General features: G+C 40.4%; 2 protein-coding genes across 4 annotated transcripts in view; one reads left to right on the forward strand and one right to left on the reverse strand.

Annotated features, from left to right (window-relative positions):
* Positions 1-18,683, reverse strand: part of USP40 (ubiquitin specific peptidase 40) — a 44,016-nt gene extending 25,333 nt beyond the window's left edge. For 2 of the 3 annotated variants that reach the window (XM_065637830.1, XM_065637827.1), the window contains exons 1-16: positions 18,324-18,449; positions 14,787-15,004; positions 14,155-14,222; positions 13,041-13,154; positions 12,276-12,440; positions 11,580-11,726; positions 9,609-9,752; positions 8,549-8,677; positions 7,931-8,032; positions 7,486-7,593; positions 5,491-5,812; positions 4,898-4,979; positions 3,964-4,135; positions 3,062-3,146; positions 1,922-1,992; positions 417-736 (exon numbers count right to left, since the gene is read on the reverse strand). In XM_065637830.1, coding sequence (XP_065493902.1) covers positions 417-736; positions 1,922-1,992; positions 3,062-3,146; positions 3,964-4,135; positions 4,898-4,979; positions 5,491-5,812; positions 7,486-7,593; positions 7,931-8,032; positions 8,549-8,677; positions 9,609-9,752; positions 11,580-11,726; positions 12,276-12,440; positions 13,041-13,154; positions 14,155-14,222; positions 14,787-14,985 — 2,228 coding nt within the window. In that variant the 5' untranslated portion in view covers positions 14,986-15,004; positions 18,324-18,449. Of the gene's footprint in view, positions 1-416; positions 737-1,921; positions 1,993-3,061; positions 3,147-3,963; positions 4,136-4,897; positions 4,980-5,490; positions 5,813-7,485; positions 7,594-7,930; positions 8,033-8,548; positions 8,678-9,608; positions 9,753-11,579; positions 11,727-12,275; positions 12,441-13,040; positions 13,155-14,154; positions 14,223-14,786; positions 15,005-18,323; positions 18,450-18,552 lie in introns of those variants that run through there. The other variant, XM_065637828.1, reaches the window with a different exon arrangement.
* Positions 18,684-21,128: 2,445 nt separating this feature from the next.
* LOC135990146 (UDP-glucuronosyltransferase 1A8-like) lies at positions 21,129-22,475 on the forward strand. The gene is made up of 2 exons (XM_065637579.1): positions 21,129-21,974; positions 22,422-22,475. Exons 1-2 carry the CDS (start codon positions 21,129-21,131, stop codon positions 22,473-22,475), a joined length of 900 nt encoding a protein of 299 aa, XP_065493651.1.
* Positions 22,476-25,677: the final 3,202 nt, after the last annotated feature.

Here is a 25,677-nt window from a genome sequence, read left to right on the forward strand (position 1 = left end):
AATTTGCCCCGGCAACTTCAGATTCAACTGGGAGATTCAGCCGAGTTCTTACTCCTGATACTGCTCTGTTTTCTTATCCCACCAACTCCCTTGGAGAACCACTTGAGTCAAGCCTCAGAAATTCAGGTTATGCCAAAGATAGTGCCAGCACATTGGGCACAAGTTGTTCTTGCTAGGTTTTCCCCTTTGCAAGTGTAAGTCAAAGGATGTGACTGCATCTGCACTTCAAGAGCAAAGGAAATGTAACAGTCAATAAGTAGTTGATCCTCAAAATTTAAGGTTACGTTACCTTGAATTAAAAAGATCAAAGGGAAAATTAGTTAAAAAAATATACATATAGCTGGTCTAATTTTAACTGAACAGATTTTGCCGAAATTGCTCTGGTGTTTAATTATACTTGTGATCAAAATGGTTACCTCTGGTCATGGCTATCTAAGATTAGTACTGAGCATCCATCTGTCAGACCAGCACTTTTGACTGTTTCCTTCATATCTTCTTCAAGAAAAACTTCCCAGTTCTTGGCTTCTTTATCTGGTCCTGAGCCGTTCTTTAGCATGATTCCTCCTGATGGTGCCAAGGCTCTGCGCAGATCACCCAGTTTTGTGCTGCATGAAAAGACGTGCTGTGATTCTGTGAAATGCTGACCCTTCCCTCCTTCGTTATACTCTGCTAAACGAAGAACGTTTATGACCACGGGTTCATGATCAGGGCCTGTCATCACCTTCGTACCACCAACCTGAAGTAAGGAATGCAAGATTTATGCGGTGGTGATCAAATACAGAAAAAACTGGACAGCAATAAATGACAACAATACAATTATTGGGACAAAAAGATGGACCCTCTCTCCTCATTAGAAATAAACCACCTTTGACCAAATGCCTACTGAACAAACAACCAGAATAACACAAAGGTGTGGGGAAGAAAAAACATAATGCTAAGGTCTGTTCCAAGGCTGCATATACAGTAAATATATTGGTAAGAGTAACAGGGAAATCAGCGGACACTTGGTCTCCATCCGATTAAGAACAGAGGAATTTAGTCCCTCAGGATATTAAAGAACCACCCAAAAGTGTGACTGAGCCAGATCAAGAGAGTTAGATTTTTAAAATCTGGCCTTTCTATACATTCGACCTAGGCAAAGAATATAGCTTCTTGTTGAAAATAATTCAATCACACAGGAAGCTGGAATAGTAAAGACCATACCAGAAATACAACCAAGACAAGAATGACTCTGTTGCTAGAGGTTTTCTTTTGATTTTGTTATCTGTTTTGGTTTTTGTTTCATTTTTCTTGATAAACCAGAAAGAAAAGTGTATACTTTTACAATAAAAAAAGTCTTTTAAAACTAATACTATTATTTCATGACAGAGATGGAATAAAATGCTATGTTATATAACCGCTGAAGCATGCATTTGAAAGCTACGCAGAAGCCTTAATATTATATTAAAAGGAAGATGCAACACTAGAAAAGGAGCACAGTATTTCAGGGAGACCATACACAAAAGTAGTCATTGACAGGTCTAACTTTATATGTGAAATGATTCCCTACAGGGCATAAGTTTTCGTTATCGCATTACTATCACCCAATCTCCTTCCAAGAGGCACCAGTTGTTTTCAGAATACACCCCGCTGTAACTGGCATTGGATATCTGCAGGTATCTATCAACCTGATGGTATCGCGCTCTGCATAGTATAATTCTGTTTATAATTTTATCAAGCAGAACGTTGTACATCACACAAGGTATACTGGCAAGCTGTAAAAACAAGTATCCTAGATGCGGCTGAAGCAGTGTCCCCAAAGCCAACGTTGGTATGGCAGTAGCACATCTGCAGAACAAATCAGCATCTCCAGAACTGGGTCTGGAGATTGCATCTTGTCTCTTCAGAGCTGACAAGGAGAGAGGGTATTTTGTTCTTTTACCTCTTTCCCATTCCACACGAAGACATCTGCTCCATCGGCCAGCCCAATGCTGTCCAGCGTCAGCTCATCTCCTAAAAAGGAGCAAATCATCAAGTTACTGCCCTGCTCATAACAGACAAGCAGGGTCAGCTGGTAAACTGAAACATGCTGGCACATTCTACTCTGGCTCAAGTGGATCATGACAAACGATTCTGTATGATCAGCATTTAGAGGGAGTAAGTTACACTTTGCTCCTGTGGGAAGAGCAGCGCAGGTGGGTACACACCCCTACTCTGGCTGAGTACAGAGAGCTGCAGCACAGAGGTTCCAATTCCATTTCCCTTGCAAACTGGGGCCCAAGGTAGCACTTGACTGATCAAGCTGCCTGGTCAGGAATATCTACGTGAGATTTAACAGTGAATCAATAGATTTAAAATAAAAAGGTTGGATTCAATAAACAAGTTACATACTGTACATTCCAAGCCCATTCTTTGAAATATTAACGGGGAGGAATATTTTAAAGCAGCTATGAGGGCATGTGTATTTTGATGTCAACATCACTGAAAGTTGGGCTATGTTCTGGTAGAACCTTAATTTCCTGAAACAGACCACAAAAACTGTAACATTTTTAAATGGCTGAATTTTTGAAGACTAACACCTAAAATTGCATAACAATGCAAAGCTGGAGATAGAACTCACAATACTCTTAATAAATTGTTCAAATACTCTTTAGGTAAGCATTTTGCTGTACAAAATTCCTACGTCAGCTTAAGTCTAACCTACATTTTTCTTAGATGTCGCACCTGGCTCCTCTCTTCTCTCTTCTACCTACTAGGTAAATACTATGAAAGCAAATATTAAGAAGCAAATTAAGGTCAAAATACAGACAAATATTTTTGTCACCAAATGTGTTTAACTTGCATAAGATCTGTAGCCTTACTGTACTTTCCAACAAAGATTACATATAAAGGTCTGAAAACCCTTCATTTCACTAACAAGAGTGTCCTAAATAACTTCACAGCAGTGGACTTGCACATAAGTTCGAGTTTTAAAAGTGTTCAGTAATACACGTCTCCAAGATGTTTTACATATTAAATCCTCAATGCCGGCAGTAAATACAAAATATAAATAACATGGAAGCCTTGCATGTAGTAGTCTTACCATCAAGCATCTGGTAAAGATGCAGTCCTGCTGGTAAAGGCTTGGCAATACTGAGAATCATGTCTCCTTCCCAAGATTCCAACATCTAATTGGGAATAACAAATTTTAAAAAAATATATATAAAAATATCAGCAATCAATAACTCATATCGCTCAAAATTACAACTTTGCTGAAAGCTGTTACAACCTGGCTACCAAGCTCACTTCGACACTTTACAAGTCACAACTATTTCCTTCAAGAAGGCCAGTAGCACAGAAAACAAGCGCTTAAGACTTGGGCTTTCAGAGTAGTCACCAGATAAACAAAAATAACGTTTCAACTGGACACTAACCAAAGGCTGTGAGGTATGGGAAAAGCAAACAGTGTTTCCTGACATTAAATTAGCTTTGTTTTGGATATCTACGAAAAGGCATTTTACATATTGTCATATTCCTTTAACAAAGTAGGGAACAAATGCAAAGATACCACATTCAATAGCTAAGTTAAGCATCCCTTTTAACTAATTTTCTTTTTTGTTAAACTACTCTGTTTAGTTCCTTTAAAGGCCAGCTAGCTCCTTAAAAATACGAAGACAAATCTGTCACAAACTGAAATATTAAGAATAGTTTGCAAAGTGTCAATCCATGGCCACTTGCATTCTGCCCAAATATAAATTATTAACATATAAGAGCTTTTTAAAGTCTGCATAATTAAAGTTTCATCAATTTAATGGCTTAATACTCCAAAACCAGCTCTCAAACCAATGCTTCCTTCTATGTAAACCCGTATAGCTTTTAGCTTCCTAAAATAACATTTACTGTTGAAAATTTCTCATTGAGGTAAAAACTGCAGTATAAATACATAGGTAAATATTGTTGTAGCTCAAGTAGAAATTGCTTGAATTAATCTAATACAGCAAATACCTGGAATACTGATTGTCGAAGGTCTCCTAGTGTTTTTCTTCTATCAATAGTCAAATCCACAACACTCTCTTTCCAAGTAAGGGAAGGATGCAAAGCCCCATTATGAAATTTATAACATGAGCTCAAATGGAGGTGTAAATCAATGCCGTTGTTTGCTGAGTCACATTCCGCTCTTTGAAAGAATAACACGACAATAAACAGGTGAATTTAATATTGACAAACAACTAGCTTATATCAGAGGTGCTTCTGTGCAGTTGTCCTGGATCTCATAACCTCACAACTAAACTCGCTGTCACATTCTCTCCTCCATCATCAAGGAGTATGCAGAGGTGTTTAAAGATGACTAAAGATCATGCTAAACGTACCAGCAAACACACAAAGGAGTGAAATTTGCACAGTACAGAGATATCACACAACACTTCGGTTTCCTGTGTTCATCTAAATTTTGATAGTTTAACCGTGATTCAGGAGTATCATCAGTACTGTATGTTCCTCAACAGGAGGAGAAGTTTTGACCAACCTGAACACCACTAGCTCTCTCCTTCACATTTCTGGCAAAGGACACCACTTATCTGCTGTTTCACAGTAAAGCAAGTCGTTCCCCCTTCTCCCAGTGGAGAACTCCCTCTAAAAACTTAAGTATTCCGTTCTCCTTCCAGAATTGCACTGATTTTCACAGAAAAAAGGTACAATTTTAAACTGTAAGTTTCCCTTGAAGTTCTGTAGAATTCCCAGTTACACCACTAACAGGGAGGCAGGGAACCAGTGAAGGCAGAATGTGGGCATACAAGTTGTACTACTCCATTAACCCTTATGGCATTGAATCATTTTAGTATCTGGCTCAGCTCAATGAATTTCTTTCATTTTATATCACTTCGGGGATCTGCAGATTCAGAATGCTGTTTAAGAGATCGGTACAGTTACATCAACATACCTCTTTTTTTGCAGCTCAGTATTAGCAGCATTCATTTCATTCAGAAGGTGTTCAGGAATTTGGTACCCTGGATTTCCTCGTGCTGCAACAAATAATATAGGCTAGTTTGGTCTCAGCTGCTTCAAATGTGTTTCGACAAACAAGAAAAGCCATCAAGATGAGACGTTACAGTAGGGTAATCATTGAAATGTCAGAGCAATAATGTTGCATCCTTTTGTAATAGAGAAAATTAAACTGCAAGATGATGCAAAAAAACCAAACGAGTGCTTTTACTTCTTCCCATCAATCTTGCCCTAAGAGAAACTGATACATGAATGCTGTTAGCAAAAACTTGTATTTTTTTCAGAAGTTCTGCCAGTATTTGTGAAGCATACTAGAAAAAAAGTCAGTGTCAGCTACAGTCAATTAACCGGTCACTACTTCCTTAGAGGTATCCTCCGTGTATCTTAGTTAACCCTTTTTTCAAATGACCATAGAAAGAAAATGTACTTTCAGCTCTTGGAAAGGACAGAAAGGTCCAACAGCCTTTGCCCTCCAGAAAACAAACTGCCAACAAAGGAAGCCCCCAGAATACCAAGATAAGCTTTGTGTACCTTCAGGTGGCCTTTTCAACTGAGATTTTCGATAAAACAGCATGTAGGCACTCTCTTTACCCTGAAATTGTTTCTCAATATCCTTCTCCTTGATAGGCTGGACTTTTGAATCATTCAGATCAAACCAATGGCCACCAGCAGAACTGTCCCTTGGCCCTGTAGGTTTTTTTTCTGAATTCCACTGGACATCATTCTTCTGAGGGCGGCTTTGTAGATCTTGTCCTTGAGAATCTGACTTAAATGGGAGCTTGTGTTTTTCCTTCAGACCAACCTTATTTTCAACAGGACTGAACTGAAATATCTGAGGATGGTTTTGCAAATACTAAAAGGAAAGGAAGGACAAGGTGAAAGAGATACCCAGTTTTAAGTATAGCAGCCTGCATTAGCTACTTCACTTGATTCATCCTCAAATTAATACACAAACCCCATTCCTTCAAACTTGGTTTTACAATGCTTCCTCATTTATTTCCCCAGTTTAGACAGAAAAATGTAATTTTCCTACCACCACTGATCTACCTGATCTTTTATATGCTGTTGCTAGCCTTGTTTCAAACTATCATGCAAGAAATTGCAAAAGAATTGTTTTCAACATCCATGAATCGCTAAGAACTAAATCAGACTAACTTCTGAATTTCAAAGGTTGCTTGAGACACTGAAGTCCTTTTAAAACACTTGTCACAAGTGCATACTCTCCATCTCTGGGAAGGTAGCACAGGGTGTGATGCTCTATAGACAATAAAAACGTAGCTTGTGCTTTATCAGACACACAGTAACATCCCAACTAGTTTAGCCCTCTAACACTGGTATCTCCCACTCTCTAGTCTCTGCAGAACTGCTCCCATTTGTATTCACCAGACCAGGATCTTGAGCTCAATTCTGGTCTGATGAGTTGTATCTTATCCAAACTAATGCTGCCCATTGTGGTATCTCAAGAACTTCAAACCTATTCAGTTTTGCCCAGCTTATCCACTCTGTTCTCTATTTTTCATTTTAGCAGCAAGCAGATACTTCAAACAAGCTTGGTGTCCAAATTACACAAAACAAAATTGTGGCTCTTGAGGGATGTGGGGCAGAAGTGGACAACAACCACCCTTAAATACCACCCCCCAAAACCTATAAAAAACACCCCAATCCCTCAAGAAAAGAAATACACACAAACAAAACCAAATGCCCAAAATCTGAATTTCAGTTTTAATCATAATCCAAAACTCATTTGATACTTCTAAAACAATTTACAGTTATTTCAATAAGGCACGTGCTGCACTGATCAATGTGCTTTTAGTATAAATCCAGCACTTGTGAGAAGTCAGCTTTGGCAATATCCACAATAGCACTCAAACTTTGGAATGGTTAATACTGGGTTGATCACAACTTTTTTCTATCGCTTCCCTGTCAAAGTCAGAAAAGCATCTACCTCTGCCAAAGACTCACATAAAGATTTCACAATTACATTTAAACAATTATTGTGAAAACAGCATTGTCAGTCCTATTCAAAACACAGTCAAACATGGATTTTCCACATAACACAAATGCTGACGTATTTTCCTTAAAGCATTAGAAAATACAGTAATCAGCCGGACAAACTAGACTTTACTGCAAGTATTGATTTTGTGGACATGCCCTAATCAACCAAAAAGTGACATATATTTTCAAAACCTCATTTATGTTATGACTGTGAAGAGGTACTGTATTTCTCCTTTAATTCTGATAAGTGCTTCTCTGTTCAAGTGGTAGGAGTGTTGTTGCAGCTTTATCCACAGACACAAGGTTCAGAAGGTAAGGTTCATTTTTTTTTATAGGCCAACCATATAGATGGAAAAAAGATACAAGCTTTCAGGCAGACAGTCCCTGGAAAATCTTGTTCATGCTCCCACATGTACTAATTTATCTTACAAACCTCTCTTACACGTGCTCTATCTTACTGACTATTCAATAGGAATATAAACGTGAAGTTATCTTAACAGTAAAAACCAAACTAACACACACATATATTACCTTTCGTAATGCTCCATATTGTTTTCGATATTTCTTATTCCAGGACACTCCTTTTTTCTCCAATAATTTCTGCCCTAACTGATCCACGGGAAGTTGTTTTGATTCTTCCTACAGAGAAATTTAAAACCAGGATAACAAAGGGTACGGAAGTCAAGGGATCAGCACAAAGAAGCCAACTCTGAAGTGCTTAAACATCCCTCTTTGTAAACGAGCCAATGTAACATCATATTTTGCAACAGCTTTGGTAAGCAACTTAAATACTCAAAAATGGCCCTTTTCTGTATGAAGAGCCACCATTAAAGTCAGGTTACAAGTTTTGCCTGTTTCACAACAAGTTCAGAAGAGTTCTGTACACTTAAGCCTGTCCGCTCTTGCATACACCAGCCCCTTCTTCTAGGTTCCCCAATATCAAAAATCAAAGCAATAAACTCTTTACATACCATACCTCTGATAAAATCCCTTTTAAGACTGCCAATGGATTTTCCATTTCTTTGGCATTTTCAGTATCTCTTAAAGCCTTATCTTCAATCAGCCTGTCGTCTTCTTCCTGGATAAGACAAATATGAGACTCACAAATACCATTTCACACACAGCTAGTGGTTTTCGATTAGTCTGTACTAACATAAGCGTGCACAATTTAGAAGTGTGATGGAAGTTCTGATAGGCTGCCTCTCCCACTTGCTATGACTGTATATTGTTATACAGAATATCCACTATCATTTTTTTTTATAAAAAAGGCATTTGCATTATTTACAAACAGCCAGAAGACAGCCAACCACTAAAGTCACTGTGCTAGTCTTGAGCAAAAGTATTAACTCATTTGGGAAGGTAAAAGTGAGCCCAGTAACACGAGATGGTTCAGCGGATCAGCAAGCTAAAATTTGCTAAAAAAATCTTGATAGAGATCATATACTGTTGAACACTAGCCTTCTCAATGTAGTAAGAGACCAAACACCTCACTGAAATATTAATTAGTCTGGATGCAGATTTCATCCACTAGCTCTTAATACTCTTCTGAAAAACAAGACATATCAAGCAAGTAAGAAAAGCCTTTAGGACTTACTTGTAATTGCCAGTTTCCTAATTCATCCACATCTCTGATATAAACATGATAGTGTCCTCCATAGCAGCCACCTTTATGTATAATAACAGAGAAGAGCTCATACATGTACTCTGAATCATCCATTTCAGTCTTTAAAAAGAAAAACAACAATAGTAACAATAACATATCAGTAAGTCTTTCACACAAGGACGGATTTACACCAGCAGTGTAGCCTCAGGTATTTCTCAGTGTGCATTCGCATGTGCGAAAATTGAAATGGGTTTTCAGTGCTGAGGAACACAAGTATGGAGAGACACAAACCATGGACCAAAGCACAGGCTTATTAAGCAACCTGTTCAGCATGATTCTGAACAACATTGGAAATATGAAATCTAAAATAATGAAATATTGATGCAAACAGAACAACAGCTCAAGGTGTTCATTCATAACCAGACTTATTTTGTTTAAAAGACTAGAGAAAAAACATGCAAAACATTTATGTCCACAAACAAACTGGAAAAAAAAAAGGCTTCCTCAAATGCAAACACTGAGAAATTTCCAAGCTTGCATTACAGCATTTCAGTAAGAAAAAATGTCTTTTTCAGTAACAGTGCCTCTATTAAGTATATTCTTTCTTTATTTTAAGGATCAAAAATTGTCATCAAGCACTGCTATAGCTCAGTTTATAATCAAAATACACATATATGAACGCAAAGATGGATTCCTAAGAAAAATTAAATAAATTCAGGCACATAAAACATATATGGCTAAATCTATACATTATGTTATCAGACAATGACAATACAAAAATAAATTTCCATTTCCAGGTGATAATCTTCCTTTCAAGGAAACGTCGGATTAAATTTTAAGTAATTATTAAACCCTTTCCCAGTCAGTTAGAAAGCAGTCTTTTGGAAACTAACTGGAATTCTATACATTTGGAATTAGGGACACAGGAGAACCCCACAAACTTTCTCAAATACCTTGCCCTGACAAAATGCAAAATAAAAGGTAACTTGTCCTTGAGATATTGGTTCTCTGATGAGTATGTAGAAACTTTAACAAATATAATAGTACAAACCTGCTCGCAAAACGGCCTCAGATTTATCCGCATGGGGAATGTATAGCAGCTCGTTTCCTTGTATCTTTCACACTTCTCAAAGTCAAAGTTAAATCTCAGGAGAGAAATGGTGAGAAAAGGCGGCAACTTGCGTAGTTTAGCAGACTGTAAAATGATTTTTAAAAAAATTGTAAGCACACAGTTATAATGACAGTGTTTCTACCTTGCTGTGGTCAGCTCTCTATTTTCCAACAAAGATTTATTCCAACAGGCAGACATGACCAGTGTTTTCATTTCTAAAATGTCTTCCCTAATTTTCAATTTCCCTACCAACTGGACATCCTAAAAGCAATGAAGATCCTTCCCCTCTGTCAAGCCCTATACCTTCCCTGCATGGTGATCACCAGTCCCATACTTTATCCTGCTAGAGAAAACAAAGCAGGATGTTGCTGAAACTCTAGTCAGTAATTATATTTCCATAACTAACGTGTTCCTTGTGAGAGGATTTTCTTGAACTGTTTCAGACCCCCAGGGTCGTGCTCGCCTATGAAGTCAGACTATACAGCATCTTCCCAGTACCTTTGCCCTTGGCCCCTTGCACAGAACAACCAAGCAAAGGCTAAAGTCACCCTCATTTATACCAGAGAGGACCTTCAACGCAGCAAAGCCAACTGAATCCATTTTAGGAAGGAATATTATTGATCAATATCAAACAACTTGGTGTGTGAACACACCAGGAACCCTGGTGTGAAGCAAAACCAACCATCTTGTATCACCTCTGAGTGTAAGTATATGTTCAGCAGACACACTTCTGAGCCTTCCCAATGTCTCCATCCAACTCTCCATTTGCAGAGCCACGACAGAGAACCAACCTCCCAGGAACACACACATGGTTTAAGAAACCCCCTAAATTAGGTATTCCATTTGTATCAGTTGTGAATACTACATAGCAGAGCTCAGTGGCACAAAGGATTTTGTATGCTGTTCCAAGTTTCCAGTGATAATCAGACTGTAAAATTAAAATTGCATCCCCCAGCTATATTACTTCTTACCCCATATCAGAGTTCTCACTGCCTTCTTGCGTGTATGAGCACATTTGAGAGGTTAGCAAGTGTTATCTTGCACTCCCTTGAACCCAGTAAATTTTAACTCAAACAAGCCCTTCTAATCAAGCCATGTGAGGCATGGGCAAAAGTTCGTGAACTCCCAAATCATTGATTAACTTCACTTGCACTCAGCTTGGCTTTGCACCCACTCCCACATTAAGGAGCACACATGCAAGGGTTGGATTACACTCATCCTGCTGCAGTAGGATGGCCCAGTAGGCCAAAGGCTTTGCTGTTGGGAAGATGGCAGAAAACGTCAGTGTACACCAACAGCTGTCTATGTCTGTGTCCTGGTTTTGTCTGGATGGTTCCTTGCATGAATACATTCTTACACACCTGAAGGCTCTAGCACTACAGAACATATTGGAAACACTTACAAAGGTGTTAATTTTTCAGTGCAAGAACCTGTTCAGTATCAGCAAAAAAATGCAATAGCTGGATCAACAGATCCGATTTCCTTGTGCAGAGCAACAGCTATTCATTATTTTTGTCTCCCATTTGTATTTTTTATGACAGAATTTCCATCGATCTACTTTTAATTTACACTCTAGCTTACCTTTTAGCCTATCCTCTGAAATGCCCAAAACCAGGGGCAGTAGAGGTGTGTGAATGAGGCAATACTCTGGAAGTTACACGCCATCCCATTCACCATTGGTTAGATTAAAGACCGCAACAATATTCAAGACAAGAAATGAGTCACATGAGCTTTTCTTGACACAGTTGTTGAGGTTTAAAAAAAAAAAAAACAGGTCTGATTTTGGCATCCTCTTGTTATATACCATCTGATACAAATTTTTTTGGTTTAGAATTAGAGGGCAGACACAGCAATGTAAACAAAGCTCCTAACTGTTAGCAAATGAAACACTGAGAATCACCAATGCATTACCTTTGAAGCTTCAACAAGTTTATCACAGGTTCCGCATCGATACAAGTTCTCATTTTCAAAATACTCTTCTTCTACATACATGTTCCACAGAGCCTCCTCCAAGCCAGCTACACCTTTTACTGCCACTGTTAGGTCCAAGAAATCTTCCTAAGCAAAAGTACAGCAAAAAAATAAGGTAGTAAGTAGTGTAAGTTCATAGCACATTAGAAAGATATTCACCCCATACGCCACAGCAGATGTGAGCATTCATTTTGCCTCCATTGCTGATGGGAAAAACAACCCCATATATCCACAGAAGAGAATTTAAAAAGACACCTTTTTTTTCCATTACAAAGACCATAAAAGACTGTAAACATATATTTTACTGTTATTACTGAACTGTTCAGCTATCTGCTAACCACACCTACTAAAGGCAACACTTGCCAACTCAGAAAATGCAGTAACACTTGGTTTTTTTACCTCTGAGTCACAGCCTGAAGTAGGTGGTTTAGAAAATGCCAGCCAAGACTTAAAGGCATGAATAATTTTCATGTTTTCAAGTCTGCAGTGCTCTAACTAATGCACACTACCTGGATTCAATAAGGCCATCAGCGACACTCAAAGATGTCACTATTCTTGGAGATTTAAAAAAAGAACATTTAAAACATCTTCAACAGACTGAACAGAAACCTAACCTGGAAAATCCTCTAGCTTTACCTGTCTCTCACTGATATTCTTGCACTCTTTACAAACAATCTGGTTGACAACAATCCCATGGTACAATCGATTAATGAGGTCGTGACCCGAAGTCCCCACAAGGGAAGTTTCCAAAGCGCTGAACAGAATCCGATTTAATTCCTGCACATCGTGCTGCCTCATTTCCTGCATGATTAAAAAAACCAAAAAAACAAACCAAAACAACAACAAAAAAAACAAACTTGAAGAAATAAAATAGCACCATCTGCTTTGCTTACTGCTTAAAACCAACATATATTAAGCGCGACAAAGACAGCTCAACGAGTACCCATATATTTACTACCTTTATTTTTTTTTTTAATTCTTAATTTACTTATGCTCTCTGAGTAGCTACAAGTACATAAACAATAACCCACACAAGACGCTTTCATTTGGGTAGATTCAGACTAAACTCTAAGAGCACAGTTCAATTTAGGTAAGAGTCTAGGTATTTGAGGCCAAGAACCCAAAATACTCTTGGAAAAAACTTCCTGTAAAAACAAAGGAAAAGCTCCTGAAATTGTACCTAACAGAACAATTTTCTTCTGTTGCTCACTGTAAACAACTGGAATGTACTTCATGTGGAGATACAACAGTATACAACAATAGTTGACCCAATTCAATGCTATCTACAGGTTGAAGTATTTTCAGATACTTCTTAAATGTCAGATTTAAAAAAAAAAAACCAAAAACTTTTTCCTGAATGGAGGAGTTATCAACAACAGTATCATCGATGGTGATTTGTACCTCATGGCTGTTCCACCCAAAGCTCTCGGTGAGGTCTGTTGTAGATGCAGCCTGCTGGTCCAAGAGCAGAAGCTGAGCAAATAACCGTTGCAGTTGTAAAGGAATTAATCGAACCTAGAAATAAAAAACGAACCATACCCAACAAATCAGGAAGTCTTCAAACCAATCATTTAGATTTTAAAAGTACAAAACTTGTAATAAACCACTATCTATGGCTTTCATAACATAGGTTACTCATGCACACAAAAACATCAGACTTGGTTCCCAAAAATCTATAGTGCCTCACCTTACTCAGCCAAATAGTCACAGAACATACATCTTGTGATAAAGTAAAACTGTAAGGATTAAAATTAAGCTACCACCATGGTAAAAAAAAAAAAAGGGAAACTTTCTCTGATATTTTTCATAACACTAAACCCTAAGAACTCAGCTACAAGACATCATGACGTACAGATTTAACATACTCCTTGCTCAGTAAAGGGTTGTTTTGGTGTGGGGTGGAACAAGATTGGAAGGAGAACAGTTAATGTCAACGAGCTTGATCAGCTGCCTATATTTATCTTTGACTTACAAAGAAAAAAAATTTCCAAACAACCAGTTGTGTCACTTTAACCCTAGTACTAAAGAATGAAATTCTGGAGTCAATTTTAGTAAGCACTTTTTAAGCAAAGATTAAATTCCAGTCTCATACCATATGTGTGTGCATGGGCTGTTAAACCTTCAGAGACCCTCAGTGCAATGACCTGGGCTGCACACATATTTAGATTTTTTTTTTCTGGTGAACAATAAGTCATATCACTGCAGCTTTAATTACAGAAAAGAAACATCTGAAAAAGGACTGTGCAGAATTTAGGATTGTTCCTGCTCCCCTTGAAGACAAAATGATCTCCGTTATCAATTTCAGCAGAAACAGGCTCAATATCTTACTTTTGAAGGAAAAGCCTATGGCACTGAAAACTTACATCTGTGTGCAAAATAGAACATCAGCCAACCAAACTGTCTTTCAGTATCCAAATCAGGTTTTCATTCATTCTCATGAGTTTTATCCAAATCGAAGCAATATTCTTTCAAACCAACACTAAGCAGTGATTAATGACAAGGAACTTTTAAATACCTTTGCATCTGGTTTACTGCTATCATCCAGAGTCCCAAGTTCTTCAGGTCCCAGAGAAAACAGCGCCTCTGTAATTGTAAAAAAAAAAAAAACAACCCTATTTATAAAAAAGACAATGTCTCCTCTTTAAAGATTTATTGTATTTTAACTGTCAAGCATTATTCTTCTTTTTGGCAAATTAAAACAATATTAAACAACATTTCTGAACATCAGTCACCCTTACAACTGGCTCAAGCTATAACAATAAAGCGCAAGTGAGCGTGAAGGTATTTAAATGGCAAAATATCTATTTTTTTCAGGAATTGTAGTGGTTGCATTAAAAAATGAATGATACTTTATGGGCAGCAATAACCTCTCTTATTTACACAATCTGTAGTTGCCCATCTGTAAGAAAATGTAATGTTTACTATAGTTACATTTTGTGCTAATTTTGTACTAATTGTACAATTTGTACTAATGTTACAGACCAACAGCTCTGCGTATTCTGTAATAACTTGTTTGAAGTGAACTGAAGTAAACAGCTCCTGCAAACAATCTGTGTCTGTGGTGTTTCTTTAATAAATAACTAGAAATGCAAGTCACTGTAAAATAGCAATTCCAACATTATTTTAAGATGGTTTTGAACACATTACCTCTAAATTCGGGTGTGAAAAGCAGAGTCTGCAGAAGGGAATTGAGGTAGCAGGTCCCACCCTGATTTTTGATACCACTGAGGTTGGTGAAATCCCTGGGAGCTGGAGGCTCAGAATCTCTGGGCTTTGATTTCTTCCCTTTTCCACAATGATTGTTTGAAATAAAGGAAAAATCCTCTTCAAATAAGTCCCCGAACATTGTGAAGGCAAAACAGTCCCTTAGAAACATAAAATAATCCATTTACTTTAAAAATGCAATTTAATCCGCCCACCTCTGCACAATGAACCTTTAAGTCCTGACAGAAGAAAGTTTATAACTTTTTTCATCTTATTCTGTTCATTCTAAAAGCAGGTGTCAAATGTGTACAAAAGCATGCACTAATCTAACAAAAAAAAAGTCAATTAAAAGCATTTATGTTAGCACAGGACTGAATAGACTTAACTTTGAATGAAATACACCACATTTCAATTCTGTGTTATCGAAAACACACATAGTAAAACAAACAGCTCCTTCTAACTATCCACAATTAACCAGTGCTCAGGGTACCCAGCTTCCTGCAGGAAAGGTGCGCAAAACCTCTCAAACTCATCAAAATCCCTGCGCTGTCTCTCTCTCAGTAAACCCCTAAGCACATATAACCTGTCTGTAGTATTGGCCAGTTCAGATGGGAAGACTGTAATAAATAGTCAAAAATCCACTAGTATTTTATGAAATCATTATCTTTGCTTCCAGATGGTTGAGTCAGAAACTCAATGACAACTAATTCCACTTATGGGGATTTTTTCACAGTCCTTTTTTGGAATACTTGAGACCTCTTAGCATGTACCAGGACTCTCAGAGTTACCTCCTTTTGTTTTGTATTTGCCACCCCATAATTTCACTTGGTGTGTTGTACCTCTTGTATTAGCAGTCAGTAATTTTGAATTAAACTGAAGCAGTGAATAATCACTCCCCAACTAACTTTATTCTACTTGCGAGTTTAGATCTTTATCATATTGCTCTCAAACCTCTTCCAGACAAAAGCCTCCACAAAGACATATTCAGCCCTACAAGTGAATGTGTTCCCTGTTTTTGATTATCCTTATTTACCTCCTCTGATCCCCTTAAACTTCTCCCTTGCTATTTCTGAGATCAGAGGACTGCATCTGCCTACAATGTTCAAGATGTGTGCAAACCATGTCTATATATAATTTTTATTTATATATATATATTTATAAATAATGCTGCTCTGGTTTGTTCTCTTTTTGTACAACTGCTGAGCACTAAACTGCTTTAAGCAATGTTTATTATTATCCCAAGATCTAGCTCCTATATGTTCACTTCAAACCCCAGCACTGTACACTCACTTTACATAAATATCTATACATAACCATAAGGCTGTGATTGTCTCTGCCCCGCGCCGCATCTCTCTGTACTCATGTACAGTTAATATTACCTGCTATTGCATCACTCAGCCACGCATGAGCATGAAGACTTTAAAGCTTCACTGATGGAACACACGTTTACTGAAATATGTTGGTTGATTTCACGAGAAAAATTAATCACCTTAGCGTTCACTGCTTTTTCCTGATAGTTTACGATATGCTGAACACATGCTTTAGCAAAGACCCAAATTAACTCTCCCTCACTCCCCTCTGCAACAGCTGATCTTTCATTTCCCATCTTTTAGCTAATTATTTATTCAAGCAATAACCTTCTCCTGTGTCAGCTTAATTTCTTTAAGAGCCTCCAGCAGCAAACCTTATTGAACACCATTTGAAAATCCAAATGTAGATGACAGACCAACCAGTAGATCTTCCGGCATCTGCTGCAATTCTTTGTACAAAATGGCATTACACTAAGCCCATTTCAGAACAGTTTTTAGGCGAAAGGCTGTGCTCAGGGCAGCTGACTATGAAGCAGCGTGGCCCTGTTCACTCTGCTTGCTCTATAATGCTTCTTCAGCACTTCATGCAACGCATATCCCCTTATAAATCCCCACCAAATAAAATTACGTGGCTGGAGAACCTTCTCAATGAATACAGACAGGAAATAAATCATTTTGATCCCTTTGCGTTAGGTTTTCCTCCTCTGAATGCAGCTCTTATACCTTGATCACCTACAAGCCCCCCCAAAAACCTGTAAAGGTCCCACCTCCCATGCGACAAGATGTAATTACCAGGTTTAAGACTCTTTCCAAACTGCCTCTCAGCCTGCATTTAATTTCTAGTCAGGCCTGCTGCACTTTAACCAGCCAAAGATTACAACTCTTCCTACTTTCCTCACCCGAATGCATAACAGCTTGCTTCTAATAAGTTTGTTCACCATAAAAAGCTGCACATCTAAGAGACAGCGATCTTCTTGCTGACAGCCTGCTGTTCCACCCACTGCTTCAGAGTGGCACTTCAGCAGGACGGTGCCAAATCCTCCCTCGCTCCTTATTTCAGGATCCTCAAAACACTGCTAGCAGCTTCCTTCCCTTAAAAACCATAGAGTAATACAGATCAGAATGAACTTCTGGATGATGATTCTGTGTGCTGGTTTGACTGAAAACGGGTTAATTTTGTTCATGCAGTTAGAAACCTTCCTTTTCCATAGCTAGCATACTCATGATTTGGACCCAGTTTGAGAACAAGAAGATAACAGCCCAGCACAGAGTTAATGTTTTTAATTGCTCTGGTCTGAGAGCCAAGGACACTCTGAATGCTCTGCCCACAGGTGTGAGACATCAACGAAGGGGGGGATGGATGGGCAGAGCTTGACTGACACCCAGACTGCTCAATAAGAGTATTCCATCCCATTAGCATCATGCTTCATCTATAAGGAGAGCTGGGCCTTCCTCCTTCCTCTCTTTCACTCTCTCTCTGGGGTGCAGCTGGAGGAGTTTGGATCAGGTGTTTTAGTTCAGCCTTTTTCTGTTTTGCAGAGGCCTCTGAGCCTTTCTGCCTTTTTTCTCTTTTCTCTCTCTGGGATTGGCTGTGGGACCAGGTGCTGTTTCCTGGGACTGGCTGCTCAGCATGTTTGTGAGGAATTGCCTTGAGTACCTTTTATTTCTATTTTATATATATATATATATATATATATTTATTAGTAGTCTATTAGTATTTTGTTATTTTATTAAACTGTGTTTATCTCAATCCAAGTTTCTCTCTTCCGTTTTGAATCTCTTCTTTATTGGGGGGAGGGGGGTGAGTGAGCAGCTATCATGGTTGTATTGCTAGCTCGGGTTAAACCATGACACTCTGGTCCAGTGCCCTCACACAGCAGGGTCAACTCAGCACACATCGCTTATGAGGGTCCTGCTCTGCCAAAGTTGGAAAATGTCCACGAAAGGAGATCCCAAAGCCCCATGTGGGAACCTCCCACGTTGTAACTCGGCTCTGGCTCCTCTCGCCCCCCTCATCACGCTGCACCCGTGCCCTCCCCACAGCGGTCCGATCTCCCCCTCGCCTTCCCTTCCCCAGGCCGAACCCACCCGGTTCCCCCTGCCCCTCTCCACCTCCCATGCGCTCCAGTCCCGGAGCTCCCACGGGGCTGGGCCCAGTCTCCAGACTCACCGGTACCGAAAAGAGAACGAGGACCGGGGCCCCGGGCCTGCCGCCTGCACCCCGGCCGGTCCGCAGCGCCGGGGCGCGGCCTCCGGGGCCGCCTGCCCGACTCAGCGCTCAAAGGCAACGCCTGGAGCCCGGGCCCGCAGCAACTGCCACGGCCCCGCCGCCATCTTTGTTGTGGCGCCGCGCAAAGCATGCTGGGACCTCAAAGCCGCGGCGCCACGACTTCACTCACCCGGCCAAGAACGCCGGCACCTCCTCCCTCCATAGAGCGACAGACGCCTCCTGCAAGCGGCGGGAAGGAACCGGCTGCCGATGCAAACTGAAGACCGGCCGGCACCGGCTCCCCGGTGCGGGCCGGCGCGCAAAGCCTGCTGGGAGTCGTAGTGCGGCGCCGGCGGCCGCACTGCCTGCCGGGAGGAGCGCCCCCCACCCCGCAAGGCCTTCCGGGGGCTGTAGTTTCCTGCCGTGACACCGCCCCAGCGTTGCCATGGAGACCCCGGGGCCTGCGCCGCTTCACCAGAATGGCGGCCTGGAGGGGGATCAGCTGCTGCTAGGCGGGGGGTGGACCTGGCCAAGGAGGAGAGCCAGACATCGCCGCCGTGACCCAAAGTTCCCAGGCCACCACCAGAGACAGGCCCTGCCCAGCCTTCTGAAATCCACAGCCAGGGGGGAAGCTCAGTGCACCAGCCTGGCAGCACCTCACAGCTGCTGGGGCCGCTTCTCCTCCTGCCCTTCTGGTCCAGTTCCCTCCCCGAGCTCATGTGGCCCCATCAGGTGCAGGCCAGGGCTGGTGCAGGTCTTAGGATTTCAAATCCAGATGAGTCTGGCCAAGGATCAGAGAAGACCAGCTCCCCCTTTGAAACAAGCAGGTGCCCACAGCTGCCTTCCTACCCTGTTTGCCCAAAAATAAGGCAGAGTCTTATACTAATTTTTGCTCCAAATGATGCATTAGGGCTTATTTTCAGGGGATGTCTTATTTTTCCATGGACAACAATCTACATTTATTATCGAACAAAAAAAATCAACATTTATGCAAATATAGTCACGTCATCACATTCTGGAACACCATTATAACTCTCCAAATCCTGAACTCCATCATGGATTTCTTGTGACTCTATTTCCTTTTTCCGTGTATGACAAGCTACATTTACCGATATTCATGAACAAAAATCAACATTTATTCAAATGCAGTCATGCCACCATCTTCTGAAACATCATCTAAACTCTCCAAACCCTATCTGTCCTGCTGCATTCTGTTGCAAAAAAGTAAAATTAATTGGCATGCATAGCTGCCTGGGCACTATTTAAATTGACTTTTTTTAATGAACTGCAACGAGGGCTTATTTTTGGAGTAGGGCTCATATTTCAAGCATCCTCCAAAATCCTGAAATATCATGCTAGGGCTTGTTTTTGGGGTAGGTGTTATTTTTGGGGAAACACAGTAATGCTGCCACCAAGCCTGGACTGGCCCAGCTGGCACCTCATTTGCTGCCAGCGCTGACTCTCTCTGTGATCCGCTGTGATCACGCCTGTCACGCACAACGTCCCTCCTTCCCACTGCAGCCACCCAGCTCAGCCCCTCTCCCTTGGGCTTGTCCATTCCTCCCGCAGCATCCCCCAGCTATGCAGCCTCTTACCCAAATTCAAAGTTCCTACTGCCTTCTTGCACGTATGAGAGGAGAGCAATTCTTATCTGGGCGCTCCCTTGAACCCAGCAAAATTTAACTAGCCGAGAAACCCTTGCCAAATAACCAAGCCAACCGAGGGAGCGGCTGGCAAACTCTTAAACACTCAGAAACACCTCTAAGGTACTGATTAACTTCACCTCACTTGTCCTGCACTTGCCTTTGCACCCACTCCCTTCTTGTTAAGGGTGTTGCGAGGTTTGGATGGTGCTGCGAGGTTTGGATGGCAAATTCTTCTCGCTGCAGAAGGGAGGAGAGGACTTTTTCCTAACAGATCACTGCTTACCCCTTTTTGGCAAATGCAGAGTGGCCAAAAAAGAAAAAATTAACACACCAAAAACACCCACCGCCAAAAACAAAACAAAACACCAAACCTAAAATCCAAAACACAAGCAAAAAACTTTTCATGAGAAAACAGTGTTTACTAAACTGGTCATCTTCCCAATGATCAAATGTGTGTTTTATATAAATCTGGAAATAACGTATTTCAGTTATTCTTATTTTTTTCCTTACATTTTATAACACAAAAGATTATGAGAGTATTTTTTTCACTTCCATCTCAGAGGTTTTCCACCTGGGTCAGCCTCTCTCGGTGTCTCTTCTTGATGTCATTGTAGACTGTGGAGATTCCTGCTAGCTCAAAGAGTTGGTTCATCTGCCCTTTCCCCTTATCCTGGGATTGTCTTGTTCTGTCCTCAGAGAAATTATCTGAACATCCGTATCTCCAGCCGTGATGAAACTTGTTGAGGCTGTTTGCTTGGTTATTGTGGTGTTAGAGTCGTTCACACCAGATTTGCCTTCCTTGGTCCTGGCCAAGGTGTGAGACAGGACACATCCGTGATCAAGAGAGAAGTCTCAGTAAATCTGACTAGCACGTTGAGGAGCTAGCTCTCCCTTGAACACTGAGGAAATGCAATGACTCAGCACATTGCATTTGGCTTTACAAATAATGAATTTAAAAAAAAAAGAAAAAGAGCCAAACCAACGCACAACCCAGAGCAGTAAATCATTAACTAGACAGAGAAGCACAATTCAAAAGAGAAACCAATCAGCTTCCTTCAAACGCGTCTTCAAGCTACAGCTCGAAGAAGACTTTCACAGTGTGTGCTCTCACCACAGGAACATGACTTTGCGGCTTTGCTGTGCCTGGATTTTTATCCTCCTCATTCCCAGCCTCTCAGATGGAGGGAAACTCCTGGTGGTGCCCATGGATGGAAGCCACTGGCTTAGCATGAAGCCTGTGGTTGAAAAGCTCACCGAGAGAGGACATGAAGTGGTGGTGCTTGCACCAGAAGTAAGCTGGCAGGTAAAAGAGACAGAGGCATACAAGGTGAAAACATACCCAGTGTCTTACACAGAGGAAGACCTGGATAATGCCTTTCGTGACTATGTTGCTGCTCACCTGAAGGGCTTGCCTTTTCCGCTGAATGCTCTAGCACTGTACAACAGCTCCGTGCATGTTTTCCATATGTTCTTTGCTCAGTGCAAGAACCTTTTCAGCAACAAGGAGACTTTGCGGTACTTGAATCAAAGCAGTTTTGATGCTATCCTAACTGACCCTATCTTTATGTGTGGAGCAACACTTTCTAATTATCTTGCTCTTCCGTTTGTGTTCTTCATGAGAGGATTCCCTTGCAACTTACACTATAAAGCAACACAGTGCCCAAGCCCTCTGTCTTACACTCCGAGACTATTCACCTTCAACTCGGACCGCATGACTTTTTTCCAGAGAGTGGAAAATGCACTGGTTTCCCTCCTGGAGCTTGTGTACTGTAATGGTTTCTACAAAGAGGCACTAACGTTTTCCTCTGAAGTTCTTCAGAGAGACGTATCCCTGCTAGACCTGTTGAACTCTGCTTCTGTTTGGCTTCTGAGATATGACTTTGTGTTTGAGTATGTCAGACCAGTGATGCCCAATATGATCTTTATTGGAGGTATAAACTGTGCTCAGAGGAAGCCACTGTCTAAGGTATGTTCAAATTATACATTTTGCAATGAAATGTGATTACATCTTTTCTGGAAGTTTAGTGCTAATGAATTTTTCTATTTCTGGTAATGATTTAATGCAGCCAGGTTTTGGCAGTTGTTTTCCACAGGCTGAAATCAAATTATCATCATGGAGGTAGATGACTTATTTGAATTAAGGAGGATTTTTGGACAAGTCCAACAAGAAATGGACTTCATCTGCCAGCTACAAATTACTGTCCTCTGTGAATGTGTGTTCACCAACTAAACGCATTTTTATTTCATTTTCCTGGAGTCTGCCATATATTTCTTTCACCTGACCAAAAACCCAACGACCATGCTCTGAGAGTCATCTTTTGTTTTTAACTCTGTGCTCAGTAAAGTCAGTTAATTTGCCTTGTCTCTGTTTTGCTGACATATGGTTTCCAAACTATGTTATTTCTGTTTGTAGATCATGGTGAAACATAAATATCGTGTTGAAATGGGAAGAATTAACCTGAAATAGGGTATTTGGTGAAATACACTGGTGTGCAAAACTCAGATAGGTTTTCATACCTGTTTCTTGATGTTTGCTTTTGCCAGAATTGTTCCGCAGGATTTTTAAACCTAATCTAGAAATTTAAATCTATTTTGATAGTTACTATATAGTCTCTAAACAATTAATAGCACTAGACACTTCTTTCCAGGCACAAAGCAGGACACAAATCTCTTTCCTATGATATGAAATTACTCCCTCGCTTCTGAATTGTGGTCACACAATTTCACTGTACAATTGCAGTACAGCGCTTTTGCGCTGATGGTATTTTTCATTCTTTCACATTTCTTTCATACTCTTTGACAGGCTTCTGCAGAGTCCACTGAACTTGATAAAGAATTATATTGTAAACTCAAATCCTAGAATAATATTATAAATATGGCATTGTCTTGCATTAGGCTCAAGAAACTGTTACTTCATAGTTTGAGATTTAAGATGTAAATTCTTGCCGGTTGCATGACATAAGTCTTTACTGGTATATCTGAAGGTCTCAGAGCTGCAGTTTGTTGCTTGCTACAAGGGTAGGGCCATCCTGCCCTCATTTTATACCTGGCATCTCCCATCTTCACACTGACATTTGTCATTTGGTGGAAACCACGTGTTCCAAACCTTGAAAGCACTTGCGTATCTTCAGTCCACCTTTTATAGCTACATTTTCTGCAGACTGCAGAGGAATTTCACTTCCAACAGTGCCCAGTAGCAAGGCAATAATGTAGCAGAGTGTAACCAAATGCGAAGTGAGTCATATGGGAGGAAAAAATCTACTTATCTGTACACAGTAGTAAACCCTGGGCTGGTCATTACTGTTCAGAAGGACAACTGTATTATTAGAACAGATAGTTCTCTGAAACATGGTAGCCCATTATTCAACCAGAAAACAAAAAGGACGACCAGGAAAGGGAGAGAGAACATGAGATTGAAAATGCAGTTTATTTTCTCAGACGAGAAGCTTAAGCCACAGACCTTTCACCACTGTCTATGGTTTTCCAGAGGCAGAAAAACCAGGCACTGTGGCCTCATTTGAGAAGAGGCCTCCTTGCTGCCATATCTCACACGGTTCTGTGGAGAACCTGCACCAGGGTGCTGTGGAGCTCCTGCCTCTGCAGAACTGGGCAAGTGTGTCTTATCCAGCACTGAGCTGGTAATTAAATCCCGAGTTCCCTGACCCTCCTGAGCCATAAGAATCTTCCCTGGCCTGCAGTGCTCTTGTGGGAGAACATGCGACCACGGGACTGGGCCTAGGGGAACACAAACTGCACTTATTGACTAAGATAACTGCACTGGCTGCCTCAGTCTGGGCTTCCTCACGTCCCACTTTGCATAGGCATCTGTCTGAGCAGCAATTACATATTCATTAACAGACACATAAATCCACTTGCCAAGTCCCAATGTGTCTGGAAGTTTAATACAAGGCTCGCAGGAAATCAGAGCCAGTATCTTGGCTGAGCAGAGGTCCCGTGCCAGCGTCAGCCTCTAACGACTCCAGAAGGACCCAAAGGCTGGCACGGTAAGCGGTCCCTCATTAAGAGAACATTGCAAATAAACTCAGACTGTGAGCCCTGAGACACTTTTGGCCCAAGTTACTGTGAAGTTGCTTTTTTGTGCAGCGTGTAAAAACAAAGTTTGATCAAAGCAAAGTTCAGAAATGTAAGCTATAGCAAACTTTCAAATTTTTTCTTGTTTTTTTAACTTAAGCCACACATTACTTATTCAAACAACTGGTTAACTTAAAACATAAAATTTTAAGTTAATCAGTGTTTAAGTAGGTGGTTAAGCAATGGAGAAGTAGAGGTGAATAAAGACCCTGTGGTTTGTCCCTCCAGCACAAGGATTAAGCGAACAGGTCTTGTTCTGAAACCCTCCTGCCAGAGCCAGCAGCACCTGGGAAGCTCTGATAAGGAGATGTTTCTAACTGGTCCTCTGAAATACGCAATTAAAGTGGAATACAAAGACTTTGACAAGAAGCCAAAGAACACAGTAAGCAGTACCAAAGCACGCACACATACCTGGTACGCAGAGGCACACTTTTCAAAAGCCTGTTCAACACAAAAGCCACTTTGTGAGACCTCAGAAGGGACCCTGTTGTGTCTGCAGGTACTGTTAATTTGCTGACCGGATTAGTACAGCTATAGGGGAACTCCTCATTTTCAGCACTGGAGCAGTAGTCATCACACTGTTCATGAACCAAATACTAGGGTTGCTTTTTTCATACAATATTCAAAGTGTTGATGAACCTAGTGACAGTTCAGAGCAGCCAGCTTTCACGGTTTATTATGGTTTTGTAAAGGATGTTGAGCACTTTTAAAGCTGACAATAATGTTCATCTGCTTTATATTACAAAAGCAAAATACACAATGTCAGGCAAGTATAATCAGCACTACTTTTGAAAAAGTTTAACCATTGTGCATTGTACATCTTCAGTGTACAGTATATATAAACCTGAAACAGCTGCTTTAACCAAACATGTCATCTCACTGTCCTCTTCAGTCTGCTTTTGTCCACATCCCTGTGCCTCTCATATTTTGAAGAGATATTGAAAGAAGCTGTAAAACATAGTTCTTTTGACAAAAATTCCCTAGTATCAAATGGAAATACTGCCTTATGTTCCCATTCCATGGGACGTTTGTCTTCTGGTTAAATTAAAACACTTTCTCTAATATGAGTCTAAGTATCCAATATTTGAAAAAGGTCTACGCACAAAAATCTAGAAAGCTTATAAAAGTATTATATTTACAAACATCAAACACATTGCTCTACAAAATTCAGGAAATGTTCCAATTACAGTTACCTGGGCAGCCTTAAATGTCACCTTTCTGTTAGGATAGAGTCATTAATTTCAGGATCACATACTATCACTTTCACATGACTTCTATTTATGGCTTAGGAAAGGGCTGCCCTAGAAATCATCTGTGTTGTGTTATTTGCTTACCTGCCTGCTGCTTCTTGCTCTTGCAAAGACAGAGTAAGATTACTTTCCAACTGGCAGTCAACATCTCATCACTTTTGTGGGTTGTTTTTCCTCCGAAGTCATGCTAGCCAAACTACATTCTATCTTGTCCTGTGCTGGCAAATACAAGTGTCTCTGCATAGCTATGCAAAATATAAGGGGGGAAACCAGACAGGCTCGTATCAGCAGCTACCAGTCTGCATTTACTGTAATACTTTTGCCTGA

Source organism: Caloenas nicobarica, chromosome 6 (genome assembly GCF_036013445.1).
Source record: "Caloenas nicobarica isolate bCalNic1 chromosome 6, bCalNic1.hap1, whole genome shotgun sequence".
NCBI classification, from domain to species: domain Eukaryota; kingdom Metazoa; phylum Chordata; class Aves; order Columbiformes; family Columbidae; genus Caloenas; species Caloenas nicobarica.